Raw genomic sequence first — 19944 nt, 5'->3', positions numbered from 1 at the left:
CTTAGTGTTGCTTGTTCGTGGATGCAAGAGTGCCGCCCTTCCTCTCTGAGATCACGGTCGGTCTGCTCCCTAGACTCCCGACTGTGGAAGACTTTAGCTGGATTTTAGTTCGAGAGCTCTGTTGTGTCGTTCTACTCAGGAGCATCTTTAACTTACACCAGTAAAAAAAAAAAAAGGGAAAAACGCCACTTTTTCTCTCGGCACATCAGCATCATTAAAGCGACACTAAAGATTTTTTTTTTAATGTTTGTTTTATATCCTTAACATCTGCCGGTTAAAATCAGTAGCTCGATTCACTCACACACACACACACTAACTCGTTTAAATGACACAACTGAGGTTTGCCCAGAATCTCAAAAGCTCAGACTTGCCGTCCCTCAGCACAATGTTGGTTTTATCTGAGGCTTAATTGAAACGTTAAGGTCGGGGACCGGTGTTAGCGATTGCGACGCAATTAGCCGTAGCCATGACATTAAATTTTTCTTCTTCGTCTCCCTTCCTCAACCAGTTCCCCACATTCACTTCTCCCTCTATCTCACACACATTTTCCTATAATCTTGACCAACCTGAGCGTTCAAGGCCAAAGCGTCGCCACATTCACACTGGGATGTATTTATATACAGGTAGCACTATAGATGAATTCGCTTTAATAATTTCCTACGGTCCTACCATCTCAGGAGTGTGTTTAAAGGTCCCCCTTCATGCAGAATTCAATGCATTCATATGTGTCTACAAACAAACAAAAAATTAACGGGTAAAAAAAATGCATTTCTTGCCTTTTATACTTTTCACATTTTTGAATTTGCCGGGGTTTAAACAAGCTAATAAGCTCCACCCCCTAATGTGACCTCATATAAGAAGATACCCTTCCCCGGCTTGTTCCTCACCTCGGCTATTCTCTAATTTAAGATGTAAATTAATGTATGTTAAGATATGTATGTGTGTGTGTATATATATATATATATATATATATATATATATATATATATATATATAGATATATACACACACACACACACACTGAAGAGGAGCTCCTGTTTTGACCTGGTAAAGAAATATGTGTACAATATGGGACCTTTAATTCCAATGTGTGAATGTGTGCTTTATATACAAGTCTTTTTTTTTTCACCTCATCATTTTGATTGACTACAATTTGTAAAGATTAAAATTCACGTCACCTCTCTCTCTTTTTTTCCTCATGTACTCCTGTGAGACCATGGGAATAATTATCACTCTATCATAATTTTCAATGTCTTTGTAAGTGTGTGTCCTTTTTTCTGAACAATGTCAACTATGTGTGTGTGTGTGGCGGCGGCTCCGGTGCGATAGGCCAGTCTACAAGGACGTGTCCGGTTCCTGCTGAACAAAAGCGATGACCATTCTGACCCACCGAGCTACGTGCAGCCAGGCAGGACCCTCAGAAGAAAGGGAGAGAGAGGGAGGGGGAAAAAGAGGGGAAAAAAGAGAGGGAGAGGGAGAAAAAGACTTTGTGGAAGTGAGAGAGAGAGAGAGAGAGAGGGAGAGACTTGTGCATACATTCAATAATGTGATGTAAAATCCGCATCAGTGCTTTTGTGATGGCAGAACATTGTGGAATAACGCTTTTCAGGGAAAGTGCTTGGCCTAAGGGTGTAGGTGAGGGAAAGACATGGAAAGTACGTGAGAGAGGGAGACATTTGGGTGAAGGAGAGAAGTAGAAAGATATACAGTTTTTGACTTTAAGAGAAAAACATAGAGCATTTGGGAGCGTGAGAAAGAGATGAGGCGTAGAGAGACAAGTAGCAAGAGAGGGATGAGATGAACAGAGATCGTTTGAATTTTGGAGAGGAGAGAGACAGATGGAGAGAATTTGAATTTGGGAGCTAGAGCGAGAGATTTGGGAGAGAGACAAGGACAGAATTTAAATTTGATAGAGAGAGGGAGAGAGAGACGAGGGACAGATGATGTAAATTAGAGGAAAAGACAATTTAAATTTAAGCGAATGAGGGAGAGAGATGAGGGACAGATTTAAATTTGAGAGAATTTAAATTCGAGAGAGAGAGATGAGGAACAGGTGATGTAAATTTGAGAGAGAGACATCAGGAAGGAGACGGAGAAGAGAGACGAGGAGCGAGAGAGAGAAAAGGAGAGACTTTTAGAGAATTTTAGAGGGAGAGAGGGGAAAACAATAGTGAGACGAGAGAGAGATAACTTGAGAGAAAGAGAGGGAATTGGAATTTGGGAGAGAGACTTTGAGAGACATTAGAAGATGGACAGACAGAGAGAGAGCGAGAGAGAGAGAGAGAGAGAAGATAAAACATTACAAAACAATAAAGATGTCAGACCGTGTCCCCCCCACCCCCTTTTCACACCCCAGTCCTTATCCTGTGATTGTGAGAGATTTGCGCGTTCTGTCAGAGCTACTGTAGGCTGATAATCACACACACACACACACACACACACACACACACACACACACACACACACACACACACACTCCTCTCTGACACATCACCTTCACATACCTGCATCCTCCCACACTTGTTCTTCTCCGTGCACTTTCACCCACATCTTTGTGTCCTCCCTGTGGACGTGTCCTCCTGTCCGTCAGCGAGTCTCACACACACCTCACAGACTTGTACCCCCTAAGACATCTCTCTTTCTCTTTTTCTCTCTCTCTTACACACACACACACACACACACACACCTCACACAGCCTCTCAAACAGTTTAGGAAACAACCAACATGTCTGTCTCTGTGTGTGTGTGTGTGTGTGTGTGTGTGTGTGTGTGTGTGTGTGTGTGTGTGTGTGTGTTTTACCTGCTCACCATTGAAGACATTCCTCTGAGCTTCCTGTTTGGTTGGGACGTAAGACCTACGCTGTTTCTCACCCCCTGTGGTCACATAGTGTGTGTGTATGCGTGTGTGTTTGTTTATGTGTGTGTGTGTAGGACATCTGGGATTTGGGTGAGTGCCAATTGGCAGGACAATTTGCTTTACAAAGGTGCTGAGTTCCAGCACGCTTCTCTTTCAGAAAGAGGGGGACATAGAGAGAGAGAAGAGAGACAAAGAGAAGAGAGAGACAAAAAGAGGGGAAAAAAGAACAGAAAAAAGAGAGTGCGCTCACATTTTATTTCTGTCAGTTCCATTGTCTTTAATTGAGGACATTCTTTGTTCCTTGTAGCTTTTTTTGCAAATGTCAAGTTTAGTGTCTCAAACGGATTCCTGTGTGTGTGTGTGTGTGTGTGTGTGTGTGTGTGTGTGTGTGTGAGATTTGGTCACAGTGTTATTTATAAATATGAACTAACGGACGCTTAAAATTCATCTCTCTTTCCCTCTCTCTCTGTCTTTCTCACACACACACACACACACCATCTTTGAGCTGTTCTTGCTCAGTGATGGTAAGCTTCGCTCTGGACCCAGGTAGGGGGTGTGGCCTATAGTTTAAAGGCGGAGTTAGTGATGTAACTAGTGATTCAGGTAACAGCATATGATATTTATAATATTTAGGGAGATGACGGGCGGCAGGAAGTCCCAGGAACAACAAGAAGTGTTTTCTTCCTCGTAGACGATACCAATTTAGAATGCTGTGTCACTGTGACTCTGTCCATCTGTCCCTCTTCAGCGCCGACACTGGCGACTCCTTCCGTACATCCAGACAACTCTAACATTCCAGCAATCGTTTGCTTTCCCTCTCTTAAGTAAGAACACATTATTGAATATTAATCAATGCCTTCTGACTCGGAGCAAACGGAATCCAGGTTAGCTCATAAACGGATCGAGCGAGGGAAGACGGTTCGGGTTCCCAAGGGTTCTGAGAGACAGCAGGCGGGCGAAAGAATTCGTTAAACAACTCTCTCGTCCTCGCCTGCCTTATCAAACCACAAACACCTACGTCTCCTTCCTTCCTGTCGGAGGCAGCACGCTTCACCTCCTCGGGTGCTCAGCGTGGGGCGTCCAAAGATTTCGGGGAAATTATAGTTTCATTTACACGTCTCATCGCTCACGTGACTCCTAATTTTCTCTCCCTCTCTCTTTTTCTCCCTCTCTCTCTCTCTCGCACACACGGTTTTATCCTCTTCTCCTTGGCCTAATCTGATGTAGTTTCCTTTTCCCTTTTCTTCTCTCCCCCCTCCGCCTGCTCCGACTCGCCGCGGATGGATGTAGACAGAGGACAAGAAAATGAAAAGATTGTTCAAGAGGTCAAACATCACAAGCATTTCCTCCCACTTCCTGCTTCAGAGAGTTGGGTGTCTCCGCATTTCTTCCGCTCCTCTGACTCTGTTGCGGAAATGCCTGAAGAAAGTCACAGGGAATAGTTTTGCAGAAAAAAAAACACACACTGTGGTGTACTGTAGGTGTGCATTGTTTTTGTTGGTGCGTGTGTGTGTGTGAGAGAGAAAGAGAAAGAGAGAGAGAGAAGCAGGGTGATGCAGTGCAGATGGGAAGCCTGAATGAAGAGCCACTGCAAGAACAATGGGAAGTCAAGACATGTGTGAATGTCCTTAAATGTATGAAGATCATAGCACAGAAGGTAGAGGGGGGCATGGGACGACACACACACACACACACTTCTGGATAACATTCCAGAGTCTTGGCAGTATATCGTGTTCCTGCTTTGATCATATCCCAGTGTCCATTGCAGGGTTTGATTCAAGCAGCACAGATGATTTATCTAAAGTGTTTAAGTGATTTTCAAATAATTTCTATATTTCCCTGAATGCAGGTTCCTGCACTTCACTCTCTTCTCATTTATTACCTAAACAGTAACTAATGTCTAAGCATACAATATATTTTTTTTCTTTAAGTGCCCAGAGCTTTTCTCACAACAAACACTATTGGCACCATTTGGCTACTACCTGACTACTCATGATAGTAACGGCTGCTACATGGCTACTAACTGGCTACTACATGGCTACTACGTTTACATTTACATTTAGGCATTTGGCAGACGCTCTTATCCAGAGCGACTTACATTTTTATCTCATTACACATCTGAGCAGTTGAGGGTTAGGGACCTTGCTCAAGGGCCCAACAGTGGCAACTTGGTGGTTGTGGGGTTTGAACCTGGGATCTTCTGAACCGTAGTCCAATGCCTTAACCACTGAGCTACCCCTGGCCCTATGGCTACTACCTAGCTGTTCATGATAGTAATGGCTACTACCTGGTTACTACGTGTAGTATTCACGATACTCACGATAGTATTGTCTTCTGTTCATGTCTGCTCCCTGGCTACTTGTGTTTTCTTCCAGGCTACTTATAATAGTAATGACTACTAACTGGGTACTCATAGCTACTATTTGACTACTCAAGGCTGTAAGCTGGATACTCATGCCTACTATCTGACTGTTCATGGCTGCTACCTGGCTGCCCGTGGCTACTCTTGTCTACAACGTGGCTGCTACATGACTACTCACGATACTAATGGCTACTACCTGGCTACTCTTGTCTACTACGTAGCTACTTATGATAGTAATGGTTATTACCAGACAAATCATGATAATTGCTACTACATGGCCACCACCTGGATACTCATCGCTACTATTTGGCTACTCAAGGCTATAATCTTGATCTCACGGCTGCTATCTGACTGTTTATGTCTGCTACCTGGCTACTTTTGTCTGCTAAGTTAATTTAAGCCTTTATTTGTCACATATACATTACAGCACAGTGAAATTCCTTCTTCGCATATCCCAGTGTGACTGGGGTCAGAGAGGGTCAGCCATGATACAGCGCCCCTGGAGCAGTTAGGGTTAAGGGTGGCAACCTGGTGGAGCTGGGGATCGAACCGCCGATCTTCTGATCAGTAACTCAGTGCCTTAGCCTTTGAGCCACCACTGGCTACTACCAGGCTATTCACGCTGAATACTCATGGCTACTATCTGACTATTCGTGACTACTATACAGCTACCCATGATTACTACCTGGCCACTATTTGGATACTCATGGCAATTATCTTGATACTTATGGCTATTATCTGGCTATTCATGGCTTTATGTCTGTTACCTGGTGATTATGTGACTACTACCAGGTTACTTATTACTTGTCATGGCTTCTACATAGCTACTACCTGGATACTCATGGCTACTTCCTGGGGCCTTATGGCTACTACTGGACTAGTAGTACTGGCTACTTCCTGGCTACTTAGGGCTGATGCCATCATGATTGCTATCAATGAGGAACTTCTCTTTCAGTCGATTCCCTCATTGTAACGCTTATCATATGGTATATCGGACTAGAAGAGACACATGAAATTCTGCGTCCGAGGAAAGAGCCGTCTGCCCTTGTCCACGTCCCTGAGCTCACACAGTTGGCTAGTTCCACTGCAGAAGGAGAGCGTTCCTCCCACCTAGAGAACATCGACAGTTTTGCTGTCTAGACTCCTGGAAGATGTATCATCAGGATTCAACCCTATAATCTTCCGACAACAGGGCAAGTGTTCTGCTTCGTTCCCTATATCCGTTATATCCCCGACTGTATAAACAGTCTGTTCCCAGACCATCCTCTAAGGATTTTTTTTTTTTGTTGTTGTTTTTTTTTTTTTTTTAAATACAGGTCTGTGTGTATGAGCTGTTGCTATAGAGATGAACATCTTCCAATGAACGCTTTAATCTAAAGCTGTGATTTTGTATCTTGTCTTTAAGCAAAACCAGAACTTCACCATTATTTAAATGAATCCATAAGTGTGTGTTTGAGCATGAGCGTCGTCCTTTGCCCTGTGCGGTGTCGATGCCGTGCCTAGACACAGCTCGTTTTTGTCTCCTGGGTCTCTTCCATCTCTCACTCGAGTGTACGAGTTATCGTACAGATAAGCGCAGATTATGTAGGTCACAGACTTGTTTATTCGCCTCCTCCCAAAAACAAAGCCGAGGCTGTACCGGTGCCAGGCGTTCCCCTCACCCGCTCTGCGCTTTCGTTTTCTTTTAAGCTCTGGGCAAATATTGACTTTTTTTTTTTTTTTGCTTTGAAGACGGGGAGCGAACGCGGCGGAGTTCAGATTCTCATCTGGACTCCATTAGCGAGTCGGATTAGAGCTAATGATATCCTACAGGAAAACAACAGTAGCTAAACATGCAACTCCAGCCTCTCCTTCTCCCTCCCCTCACCTTACACTCTTCTTCTCCTGCCTGCCCTTCTCACTCTTACTTCTTTTCCTCTTTGAAGTTGTGCTCTTTATATTACAAATGAATCAGACGAAGTCAAGAACTTTCAGTTTTTCCATTTTCTCGGTGTACTTTGTGTCTTTTGTGTTTCTTTTTTTTGGTTGCTTCTCAGTCGTTCCGTGCCACTCTTGTGTACCCCATCGGCCTCGTTGGCGTGCGGGGGTGGGATTTTGCGTCAAAAGCCCTTATTACCGCGCCGACGAGGCAAAGCGGCCTATTGCGCGAGCGGCCAGCCTCCGCATCTGCGTCCAATCAGAGCGAGCCAATCAGCATCCAGCGGTTTGGCTGCAGTAAGAAAAGAGAAGGGGGGGAAATTCCCCCCGAGGAGAAACCGTGCATGTATGTATGTGTGAGCCACTTTGAGAGAAATCTCTCTTTCTTTTTCTCTCTTTCACACACACACACACACACACACACACCGTGCTCCTATGCATAGTTGTTTTTTGGTGCTCCATTCTGGTGTAAATGAGTTAAATTGGCGTTAAACAATTAACCTCTGACTCAAGCTCATTTATGTATTAGACATAACAGACGAAAAAGTGCGCGCACACACACACGTCCTGTTCATTACTCCACTGTTTGGTGTTTCGGTCCCCGTGGAAACCCGGTGGCACCATCCGGTTTGAGCCTGATTGGCACGTCTGCACCAGCAGCCGATGAGCCTGGCAGAGCGGAAAACCTCCCTCCAGGCTGTTTCTTTTTTTTTTTTTTTTCTTTTTTTTTTTTTCCTCCAAACATTTGCACTGGAACGCTGCGGCCTCCATTCCTGCGCTTTATCTGCGCTCCGGGTTGAGAGGCGGGTTTGGCAGAAAGCGTAGCGTTTCTGTACGAGGCAGATACAGGAAGAGAGAAAGAGCGAGAGATTGAAGTAGACTCGGAGAGATGAGTTCTCAGACTTATTATGTCTCCTGGCTTTGATTAAATAAGCGTGCTAGAGTGTTACTGGAAAAGCAGCGTGGAACTTTACTCGCATTAGCGGCTTCCTTGCGCGTGTCCGCATTGCCGTTTGAGTGACGGGAGAACTCGGGTTCGGCCAGAAATAAAACGTTTTCTCCGACCCGAGGAAATAAAGGCTCTTTGTGCGTGTGGGCGTGTGTGTGTGAGGAACTTTTGAAGAAAAGACATGTACTGAAAAGTAATCTCACCCAAAGTCTTTTCCATTTAGTTCCTCAGTGATGTCATGCAACATTCCCCATGTGGTTTAGAAAACAATAAAGTACTCAAATCTCTCGACGTGATGTGAAAGAGACAGCCATATTGGAGACACACCAACTGTTTTCTGCATTTTTTTTAAATCAATTTATTTATGTTTTGCTAATCTCTCTCTCTTTCTTTCTCTCTCACAGATTTTCCCGCCGTTGCCCAACGAAGCCGAGATCGCGCACACCAAAAAGCTCTTCCGGCGCCGCCGTAACGACCGCCGGTGAGTCCGCACCTTCCCCAAAGCACAACTCGGCACTCGTTTCACCTCACCAAGAGTGCCAATGTTGCCTTACGTCTCACCGAAGTGAGTCTGACAGAACAGAGAGTTCCCATCGCCCGTTCTCTCCCGTACCCGCTTTTTTCCCCGGCCAAAACATTTAAAACAGGAATTTTGGCTTTGGTCTTGCAGAGAGAGAGAGAGAAAGAGCGGGAGAGAGAAAAAAAGGAAGAGGAAATACATCAAACACACAGTAACACTTTCCACAGGCCGCTTGTGGAAATATTGTGCTTGGATTAAGAGGTTTAATTGAATTTAGTAACGTGAGAATGAAAGTACAGTTTAAATTCTGCAGCGTCCGCAGCTCCGAGCTCCGTCGAGCTTTATTTCCCACTTAATCCGTGGCTTTCATCGACAAATGTGACTGTTGTTGTTAATATTGCTTTATTATTATTATTTTCTTCTCTCTCTTTTTTTTTTTTTTTTTTTTAAGTTGATGTCACCGGAAAGTTTGAGTCGGTTGCAGTTTGCCGTTGCTAAGAAACAGCTTAAAAAGAAAATATTTTGGTCTCCGTGTGGACGAAGAGAGACTCAGGAGACAGAAGCAAAGAGAAGGCTTTTTTTTTTTTCCTTTTCTTTTTGCTGTTGTTCAGGCATGCGGGACTCGTCCTCGTTCAGATGCAGTAGCGTGACCTGAAGACCACAGAGGACATGAGCGCCGCTAAATATTACGTGTTACATCCCAAATCCTCATGGCTACCCGAGGGGGCGTAATGACTCACTGATTACTGATAGTCTTAAGCGCAGAGTCAGTGCAGTGGACCGTCTTCATCATGGAGATGTTCGGTCCCTGAAAAGGAGGAGGTGTGGCCTCTGTCTCTGTCAGACACAATAAGGAGGTGTGGCCTGTGTACCTCTGTTACTATAAGGAGGTGTGGCCTGTTTATCTCTGTTACAATTACGTGTGGTTTCTGAATCTCTGTCACAATTTGGCGAAAGTGTGGCCTCTCCAAGGTGTTATAAGGAGGTGTGGCCTGAGGATGTGTCAGTCAAAATAAGGAGGTGTGGCCTCTTCATCTGTCTTTTTTAGTAAAAAGGTGTGGCCTCTGTATCTGTGATTTATAATAAGGAGGTGTGGCCTGAGTATGTCATATACAATAGGGAGATGTGGCCTCTGTATGTCATTCACAGTAAGGAGGTGTGGCTTATTAATCTGTCATTCAGCATTTAAATGTGCGGCCTGAGTATCTGTCACGGTAAGAGGGTGTGGCCTCTGTATCCATCAGTCACAATAAAGAGGTGTAGCCTCTGTATCTGTAATTTATAATAAGGAGTTGTGGCCTAAGTATGTAATTTAAAATGAGGGGGTGTGGCCTCTGCATATGTCATTCACAGTAAGGAGGTGTGGCTTATTATTCTGTCATTCACCGTTTGGATATGCGGCCTGCGTATCTGTCACAGTAAGGAGGTGTGGCCTCTATCTGTCAGTTATCATAAGGAGGCGTGGCCTCTGTATCTGTCAGACAGAATAAGAAGGTGTGGCCTCTGTATCCATCAGTCACAATAAGGAGGTGTGGCCTCTTTACCTGTCATTCACTATAAGAAGGTGTGGCCTTTGTTGCTGTCACTCACCATAAAGCGCTGTGTCCTCTGTGTCAGTCACTTGCAGTAAGGATGTATGGTCTTTCACTGTAAAGCAGTGTGGTCTCTGTATTCTTCATTAACAATAAGGAGGTGTGGCTTTGGCCACAGGAAAGGAGGCGTGGTCTTTGGGTCTGTTACATCAAGTGAAGGTGTTGTGATCTTCACGGTTATTGATCAGCACTAAATTAAACCATAATGTACACAATAGATTCATCAGATTTTTGATAGATTTTAATCCTTTTTTTTTTTTTTTTTTTCATGTACTGTGCAATTTACAAGACATCATATCTGGTTTTGATTAAGACTGAGGGCTTGAAGTGTTGGTTTTGGACCGCTTAAGGCTGTAATTGGCTGTAAACGACTGCCTGCAGTCTTCAGAAAACGTGTGCTCTTTCTCTAGGTCATATTCCAGGAAAAAGGAAGCGCTGTGACTTTAACGGCACCGGAGGAAACCCAAGTCAAACGTTTAACCCCACCGATTTCTCTTAATCTGCCGAACAGGAGCGGGACCGTAAAAAAAAAAAAAACACACCGTGCTCTCCATTATGGTTCCCCTGCAGTCGTGACCTTTAGAGCGGGCGGTAGGAAAAGCGAGAGGTGAGGAAAGTAGAATGCAACAGAGAGGCGTTCAGGAAGTCATACGGAGAGAACGAGGGGGAAAACGATCACGAGAGGAAGGAAGGGATAATAGGAGATGACAGGAAAAGGGCAGTGTGTAGTGGAGGGGAAAAGAGAGGCACTGCTTAATGGGCTGTGAAAATGTGCAAGAGAGAGGAGGAAAGACAAGACAGGACAAGACAGGGGACGAGCGGGGCATATGTGACCTGCAGTCAGTTTGAAACCAACTTCATAGCACAACATGGTGCAGAATCTTTTTCTGCCCCCCATCCCAACTTCCTCGCTCCCTCCCTCTCTCTCTCTCTCTCTCTCTCTCTCTCTCTCTCTCCCGCTTGTGCTTATCCCCCTGACAGAAGGCTTTCCAGCCTGTTATTGCTGTGTACTGGCCACCCACAATGCTTTGCTTCTGGCACGGAGGACACTGCGGTCTTGTTGTTTGTTGGCATCATCATCGCTCTCTTTCTCTCTCTCTTTCTCTCCCTTGTTCTCTCCCCCTCTTTTTGCCTTGTTGTTTGTTGGCATCCTCTCATTCTTTCCCCTATAGGTCTGACAGTGGGCCTTATTCCAATCTTAAATCATCCCCCCCCCTTCCTCTTGTCTCTCTTTCCTTTTCTGCCTCTTCAGCACAACCCCGTGCTTTTGACGTCCCACAAACTGCTGCATTGTCTGCAGCCCGGAGCCAAGCGTTCGATCCACCCCGAAGGTCCCAGTGTCCTATAATAATTATTAGCACAAAGCTTAAAAGGAAGGGATTTAGCCAAAAAAAAAAAAAAAAAAAAACAGTTTCAACTCTAAGCTCAAGGATGCTTTCAGTCTAGGGACTCAGGCATGGATACACGTACTCTCAAACTCAAAGTCCGATACATTTTTCCGGATGTAAAGCAGAATCATGCGTAGTGTGAAAACCGCCTCCATCTAGTCGATGTTTTAAGACACGTTTGGTGTTTTGGGTTTGCCCCGCAGCTACAAAGAGGATTTTACATCCTGAAGATTCCCCAAAGCCTCGCCTTCACATCACTGTAGCGCCGATGCTGTAGATATAAAAACCCGCTGCTGTGATCGTGAACACGTCCTGTTGCTTATCCCAGGATTCCCAATCTGAACATTTCATCACACTCGGTGTAGTAAAGACGAGCAGCACCATCTCTGTGCTGGCACCGCGGCTCGATCGTTAGGGATCCGATATCTGAGCAGAGTGTGAAAGAATGAGTACGTGTTGTAAAGTGAGTAAAGTTTAGCTTTGTGCAAGCAGCATTTTTAATAAATTCCTAATGGTTTGACTCACTCATTTGAATCATTTTATTGATTCACAGCAATTTTTAGGCCTTTTGTTATAGGCCATTGTTTTTTTTTTTTTTTATTCCTCCAATGCTTTTGCCTCTCGTTTCCAGGAGTGTATACGTTCGTGACTTTAGTTGAGTAGTATTGTATTGTCATTTTAACCATACACAGTTTAGTACACAGTGAAACGAAACAATGTTCCTCCAGGACCAAGGTGCTACATACAACGTAATTAAACAACATAAATTACCAAAACTAACTTAGAAACCTAATTAGCTGACTAGCTGAGACAAGACAGATGACATTTTTTAAGTCCTCTACAAAAGAGACAACATAAAGGTCACGTGCAAATATGCTAACAAGAGCGACAAAGTGGCGACGCAACAACATGACGCATTTCAATGTTATGTGGTGATGAGGTAATGAGTGTGTCTGACGCAGTATAATGTTTGTATTAAGCAATTAGAGCTGTGCAGTTTAATCGGTTGTGTATCGTTAGTCGGTTAGGTTGAGTGACTCGTTCGGTCAGGTTTCGACTTCACATTTTCTAAACGCTTTTCCGAACGGTAAATGGTCTAAAATTGACTAACAAACTGAATGACTCCCCTTTTCTGCAAATACTCATGTTTTGCAAGAGGATCACGTCCTCTTTTGAATGTATGTGCGGTCGATGCAATACCGCCACCTACTGGACAAATGTGTTGTGCAAAAGATTGGCAGAAAAATTGGCATTCATTCTTTTATCGTCTGTACAGCTTATCCTGGTTGCAGGGTTGAAGAGGCCTGAGGCTTATCCCAGGAGACTTTGGGCATGAGGCCCAAACACTCTGGACAGGGTGGCAATTGATCACACATCTGGGCAATTTTGGAACACCAGTTAGCCTTATCTGCAATTTTGCGCAAACTGCAAATATCCTCTAAAAATAATATTTTCATGGCGATATATAAGTTTTCACATTTTAATGCTAGATTATTAAGAACAATATAATTGACTAATTTTGTAACACCAATATTACTGTGAGTTTGGCTAAATTTGCGTATAAAATATATGATGTACAAATTTTTGAGTCGTGTAGAGAGAACACAAAGCAACCGTAGGGGGGAAACGCAGCTTGTGATGGTGAATTATTACCGTATTTACCCTACAGTACACCTACCAAAGAAAACACGTTTGCCTGAATAGCAGTATATATAGAGGGGTAACATCTGTATTTCACGTTCTAGCGCTGCGGGAGACACAACAGTACAGTACTGTACAGTATACGGGTGTTCCTTCACATTGTTATTTTTTTAAGGGTAATGTTTGAAGTAAAATAAATCTGTTTCGAGACAGATATCTCTCTAATCCGAGAGAATATTTGGAGTTTAAATGATAAAAAAATAGGCATTTTATAGGCTTTTGTTTTCTTTTTTTTTTTTTTTTTACCACATCAAAAATCGGTGGTCTTTCACAATTTGCCAGAGCTGTAGGAACGTAACCCTCGATTGCACTCCCGGATTAAAGGCCGCTGTTGGGCCCTTGAGCACGGCCCCTAAACCCTCAACTGCTCAGAAGTCATTAAATTTCATTCAGAACATCAAGGTGTGAAAACGTCACAATATTCTCGCCTTAATCCAGCCGTGTGAGGGGCAAAGAGGCAAATATTTCTCATATTTTTGTATTTTTATACCACTATATCCCACTATATCCAGCTTTTTTTCTTTTTTTTTTTTGCAGTACTCAGATGGAGGTCTTTTATAAAGAGTGTTTTTATTTCTTTTATTTACTTTTCCTACGTTATCTCACCCTCACATGCCCAATTAATCAGGTTCAACAAACCGCAAACAATTTACCCTTTTGTGCTCCTTTTTTTTTCTCCCTTATCATTTATTATTTTATTTTTCATTTTAGAAAACTAGTGCAACTCGTCTCTCTTTTCAGAATTTCGGTTCGCTTATCAGTCCTCCGCGTCTCGCTTTGTCCCTCGTGCACTTCCTCGTGTGAACAGCGAATTACTCAACACCTAGCTGAACGCTGAAATAAACGCCGGCCGAGACGGGCGAGAGCTCTGATATCATCAACCCGGAGGAGGATTCGGTCCGATCGTGCAGAGTAATTTCCGATACCCGCTGGAGCAGTGAGGGTGAGAGCGAGTTTCAACAAATCGCTCTCCCTTCTACATATATGTGTGTGTGTGTGTGTGTGTGTGTGTGTGTGTGTGTGTGTGTGTAACTGTGCTGATCCGATCCATTACAGCCGAAGGCTTAAACCGGATCTTATATCAGCGCCTCTAATCCGAGACGTTAGACCGCGAGCCAAATGTTTGTGTTTAACGTTCCTCTGGTTTCAGGCTGTTTGTCTCAGAGCCTCATTTCCACACGGGCCACTTGTTCTCTGGATTAACGGCGGAAATATCCAAATCCTGGTGTGTGTGTTTGTTTCAGGCTCTGAGCAAATACACGTGGGGGTGTGTGGTGGTGTGTGTGTGTGCATGAATATTCATGTCCTCTGTCTGACGGGATGGTGTTTACCGAGCAGAAGTTTAGCCAGAGATCAGACTCCATCAAAGAGCTTGAGAAAATCGTATGTTGAGCTCAAACAGTGTGTATTTAGGTGTGTGTGTGTGTGTGTGTGTGTGTGTGTGTGTGTGTGTGTGTGTGTGTGTGTGTGTGTGTGATTCTAACCAGTGGATCAACGGTTTCTCAGACAACCAGTAACAGGAGGCATCTAAATCTATATAATAAACATCCACCATATCTTTGTGGGTTTTTTTTTTTTGTCATCTCTTTTACTCTCTTCATTTATCTTCTCTTCTCTTCTCAAGTTATTCTCTTCTTTAATCTCCTCCCCTTTCTTCTCCACTCTTCTCCCTTCTCCTCTCCTTTTCTCTCTTCTTCTCTTGTCTCCTTTTGTCTTTCTTCCCCTCTCCTCCCTGCTCTACTCTCCCCTTCTCTTCTCATCTTTGCTTCTCTTCTTATCTTCACCTCTCATTTTCTTCTCTTCTCTTTTCTCATGTTTTCTGTTCTCTTTTCTTTGCTTCTTATTTTTTCTCTCATCCCCTTTTTTTTCTTTTCTCTTCTTCACTCCCTTATGTTCTCTTCTTTCCCTCTTCTCTCATCTTCTTTTTGCTTTTTTCTTATATCTCGACACATCTTCTCATCCCTTTTTCTTGCCTTCTTTTTTGCAACTTTCTCATCTCCTCTTTTCTCTTCGTAGTGTTCCTCTCTCCTTTCTTCCCATGTCATTTTCACTTTTCTTCTTTTTTCCCCTCTTCTCTTTTCTCATTATCTCTTCTGTTCGCTTCTTTTTTTTTTGTTTTGCTTCTCATTATTCTTTCATCTCATTACTTCTTCTCTCTTTTCATATTCTTCTTCCCTTTTTTTTTCTTTTCTTTTCCACTCTTCTCTCATCATCTTCTTGCTCTTTTCTTGTTCCGTTCCTGTTGTCCTATATCTTAACACTTGTATCCTTTCATCCCTGTCTTTGTTTTACTTTTCTTTTTGCAACTTTTCTTTTGACTTCTCATCTCGTCTCTTCTCTTGTTCTTTCTCCTCCTCATAGTTTTTCTCCCACTATTTTCCCCATTTCATTTTCTCTTTTCTTCTCATTTTCTCTTTTGTCTTCTTCACATTTTTTCTCTCTCCTTTGCTCCTATTCTCCCCCTCTCTCCTTTAATCCTCTGTCCTATGGTCTCTTTTTTTCTGTCGTCATTTCATTTTTGTCTGTTTTCTCCTCGTGGTCTCTCCTTTTCTCTACACGTCTTTTCACTCATTCTGTCTCCCCTGCTCTTCCTTTTCTCTCCTTCTCCTCCTCTTCCTTTTCCTCCTTCTTTTCTTCCAGGTGACATGTCAAATCATTTACATTGTCCTCTCGGTTCAATTCTCATTGTTAAGTTCTCCTTTCATCCATCCGTCATTCACACTCCTCCTCACTCTGGTGCTTGTAGAGACGCCGAGTCGCCGCAGGACACGCTGACCGTGCTGCTGCCCTGCGACGGGAAACGCCAAGTGTCCAGGTCAGTGTCTCCAGCTCACGGGTTTCTCATGAGAACAAATTCTGCACAACGTCAACTTATTTACAAAGATGTCCTGAGCACAGTCAGGATCTGATTAATAAAGCTGCTTTATCGTGTGTGTGTGTGTGTGTGTGTGTGTGTGTAAAATGTAGTTCCATTCAAGGCGTCTGTAGTGCACTTGAGGCAGAATCGCGGGCGTCACTGTGGTGTAAAGAGGAATGTTTAAGGTTTGTACTGAAGTGCAGCTTCTCCTCATTCAGACGCTGGAGATCGCTAACGACGCGCTCGTGCACAGCGTAGTGTTAAACACGTGCTCCATCACGTCAGCGGGGGGAGGGGGGAGCTGCTGTGAGGTAACACTCCGGCGGCGAGAGCTGGTGTAGAGATTAATGGCTTCATTAATGATCAGTTTTATCATTTATATAACTCTTCTCTTGTCTTCTCTCCTCTTCTTTCACTTCCTCTCTGCTTTTTTCTCTTCTTCTTTCCTCTCCTTCCATTTTTTTCCCTCTTCTTTTCCCTCTTCTCTGCTCCTCTCTACTTCTCTCCTTTCCTTTCATTTTTCTTCTCTGCTTTTCTCTCATCTCTTCTTCCATCTTTTGGTTTTATGTCCTCTCTCCTTTCACCTCCTTCTCCTCTCTCCTCACTTCTTCTCACCTCTGGTTTTCCCTCTTCTTCTTTACTCTTCTTTCATTTCGCCTTTTTTCTCCTCTTTATTTCTTCTCCCTTTCTCTTCTCTTTTCTCATCTCTTCTCATGTTCCTTCCTCTTTTCATTCCTCCTATTGTCACTCCTCACCCCTCTGCTATTTCTCTTCCCCCCATCCTCCCTTCTTTTGACGTCATCTTCTCCTCCTCTCTCATCTTCTTTTCTTTTTTTCTCCTCTTCTCTCTTCTCCTTTCGTTTTCTCTTCTCACTTGGAGGTAAAGTCTCCTTTCTGTCCAGCCGCAGAACAAAATCAACATTAAAAAAAAAAAAAAAAAAAAACACATTTATTCCTTTTTTGCTCCATTCAGAGAATTTCAGCTCCAACGTTTATTTAAGTGTCCTTGTAAATGTTTGAACAGAACTGTTCATCTGTAGTGTGGGCATCTGCTCCTGGAGAACATTCAGGGACGTGTGTTAATACCCTACCCCTGTGTGTGTGTGTGTGTGTGTGTGTGTGTGTGTGTGCGCGCTTAAGATTTATGTAAAACCAAGTTATTATATTACAAGGTTGAAGATGATGATGCAGAATTTGCACAAATTCCCTGACGTCTTCAATCAGAATGCAGAGTTCAGACGAGGCTGACTGGAGCCGATCAAAAGAAGGCTGTCTGGTTTACTTTTTTTTTTTGTTTTGTTTCGTTTTTTTTTTTTTTTTAATCACCCACAGCAAGGTAATGCTGAAACTTTTTTTTTTCCCTCCACTTTTTATCTTAGGACACATCTGTCCTTGCTTCATGTCTGCCAGGTTTCTCTGAACTAAAGGTACGGGGAAGAGGTGGAGCGTATTGTGTAAAGCAGCGTCTCAGCCTCTACGCGAGGAGCCATTGATCGGGGTTTTTAGTTAACTTTACATGAGTAAAGCAAAATTCCTGCACCGTATCCACTCGAGTGACGAGCGGGGTTCAGTCCAAGGTCCCGTGTAGGTGTGTAATTACTCCACTAATAAAAACTCCGCCTCAGCCAGAGTAAACCTTTAATAATCCGTTCAGTAGGTAAATATTATCCGTGTAAACGCTTCATCTGATCATATATTCTGTCTGCGCAGGTTTGCCCCGCATGGAGGTAATATTAGTCGAGGCGGCAAGTTTCTCATAAGGAAATTTAGCGTCCGTTCCTGATGAGTGAATGCTGTGAGAACAAACACCTCTCTCTCTCTCTCTCTCTCTCTCTCTTTCTCTCTCGCTCTCTCACCGATGTTTAATTCATACTTTTACCCACTGAGTTTTATCCACTCTGGCTGATTTGCTCACGTTTCACATATGGTGAAGCATCTAACCAATCATGGCTGAATTCTTGTAACCAATCCTAATGGTGAAGGCGGGATTTATTGGAAAATATGGCAAGTGTGAGCTAATCTTAAAGGTGGAGAGAAATTATATTCTTTTCCTTCTTCTTTTTCTCCTTCTTTTCTCCTCTTCTTATCGTGGCAGGTTTAAGTACCTTCTATCAGAAGATGACATTCTGATTAAATGTTTATCATCAGCTCAGCGTCCGTGTAAACAGTCAAGTTGGAATCTCCAACTTGAGTGAATATGTGAGGTAACGAACACTAGCTTGCATTGTCAGTACAACTTAACACAACTTAAAAAAGTGAATTTTAATCCCCGTCGCGTCTGATCAGGCCGATTCTGCAACCGGAAGTCGTAGACGCGCAAAACAAACAAACAAAAAAACGTTCTGAGTACGGTTCTGAATCAGCGGCCTGTTAGATTAAACCAGCGAATCTGTGATTCCAAACTGTTCCCAGAACTTTCCCCGAATCCCGGTTCTATAATTTATTTAAATCTTTCGTGTCTCCAGCCACTAGAGAGTCATCGGCTGTGTCCCATTCCACAGTGTACTTTAAAGGGTGCTCCCTACTCCCTCTGCCCTACTCACTATGACCCGCTCCATGTGTTGGGAATATCGACAAAATTCCAGAATTCGAAACACCCTGCAACGTCACCTTAGCGGACGTCACTTCCTCCGTGCGTTACCAGGGTTACATAAGCATACTGTGGAAATTTTACACTATGGAAATGTTATAATGAATAATAATAATAATTTGTAAAATATATACTACTGAATTGTGTGCAACTCATGAAGAATGTAATATATTTACACTATATACAGAGAAATTATTAATAAGTTGATTGATAAAATTATTGGTCTTAATATTATTATTATATTTGCTTTGATAATAATAATAATAATAATAATAAATACATGAATATCTCGAGCTCCAGCGAAGTGGAATGACTGATAGGTAGGTTTCCAATGTGTGTGTTTTAATCTAGTGACATCATCGTGTTTAAAGCCAGTCCTCGATACATTATTAAAACCTCTCTGGCTACCCGGAAGCTGTAAACAACAGAAAAACACAAGACATAAAAGCGATAAGCTCGACAAATAACCTGCAGCTCGTCACGTTACCCGAAACCGGAAGGACTTTCCCGTGACGGAAAACCTGCTGACCGTTACAAAGTGCTGACGGAGGAGTAACGTGACACGCAGTGAGAGTAAACTCTAAAGAAAAACAACAGGAAACGGAACGTGAATACACAACAGCGCTGTTTTATCTGTGCGTTCGCTGTTTTGACAGATCGCCCGTCTGAGTAACGTGGGGTTTATGACAGCTCTTGTAACAAGCATGAGACAAACCTACACACACACTCAGGATGCATGTAGCTATTGCTGTGAGTGTGTGTGTGTGATGTCGTAGGGCTTTTTAGTTATTAATCCTAAGAATTTATGCATTTATAAATCCATTCATGTGAGGGCGTGGTCATCTGTAGCATCAGTCCAGCATGCTGTAGAGCGAGGTGGAATCCGAGAACTGAAATGTGTGTGTGCACACGTGTGTGAGAGATTTTCTGCCCAGTCAACGGGTCAGACTGTCACGTTCAGAAGTCCTGATGTCTTATTTCCACTGTGCCATTAAGAGCAGCGCGCGTGTACGGGGAATTCCTGCGCTGGAGTAACTACAGAGGTTAAGTGTGGATCGGTTACTGGATTCTGTTTAAGGGCACGGAGTCTCTGCTTCACCCCGAGGCTGTTGTTTGATCCGCTTCCCCACGCTAGCCACAGCGTAGCCGCTGCGTCTGCGCTAATGAAAACGAGCGGCTTTTAAACGAGCACCGCAAACGGAACCGGCCTAC

General features: G+C 43.4%; 1 protein-coding gene across 2 annotated transcripts in view; it reads left to right on the top strand.

The window, feature by feature from the left end:
- The window catches only part of ctif (CBP80/20-dependent translation initiation factor), a 68234-nt gene that overhangs the window by 29101 nt on the left and 19189 nt on the right, over positions 1 to 19944 (top strand). Inside the window, exons 8-9 of one of the 2 annotated variants that reach the window (XM_053478650.1) lie at positions 8489 to 8565; positions 16032 to 16100. In XM_053478650.1, coding sequence (XP_053334625.1) covers positions 8489 to 8565; positions 16032 to 16100 — 146 coding nt within the window. The remainder of the gene's footprint in view (positions 1 to 8488; positions 8566 to 16031; positions 16101 to 19944) is intronic. The other variant, XM_053478651.1, reaches the window with a different exon arrangement.

Source organism: Clarias gariepinus, chromosome 19, assembly GCF_024256425.1.
Source record: "Clarias gariepinus isolate MV-2021 ecotype Netherlands chromosome 19, CGAR_prim_01v2, whole genome shotgun sequence".
Classification (NCBI taxonomy): domain Eukaryota; kingdom Metazoa; phylum Chordata; class Actinopteri; order Siluriformes; family Clariidae; genus Clarias; species Clarias gariepinus.
The sequence above is the reverse complement of the archived record's forward strand: the minus strand, read 5'-3'. Positions and strand labels throughout refer to the sequence as shown.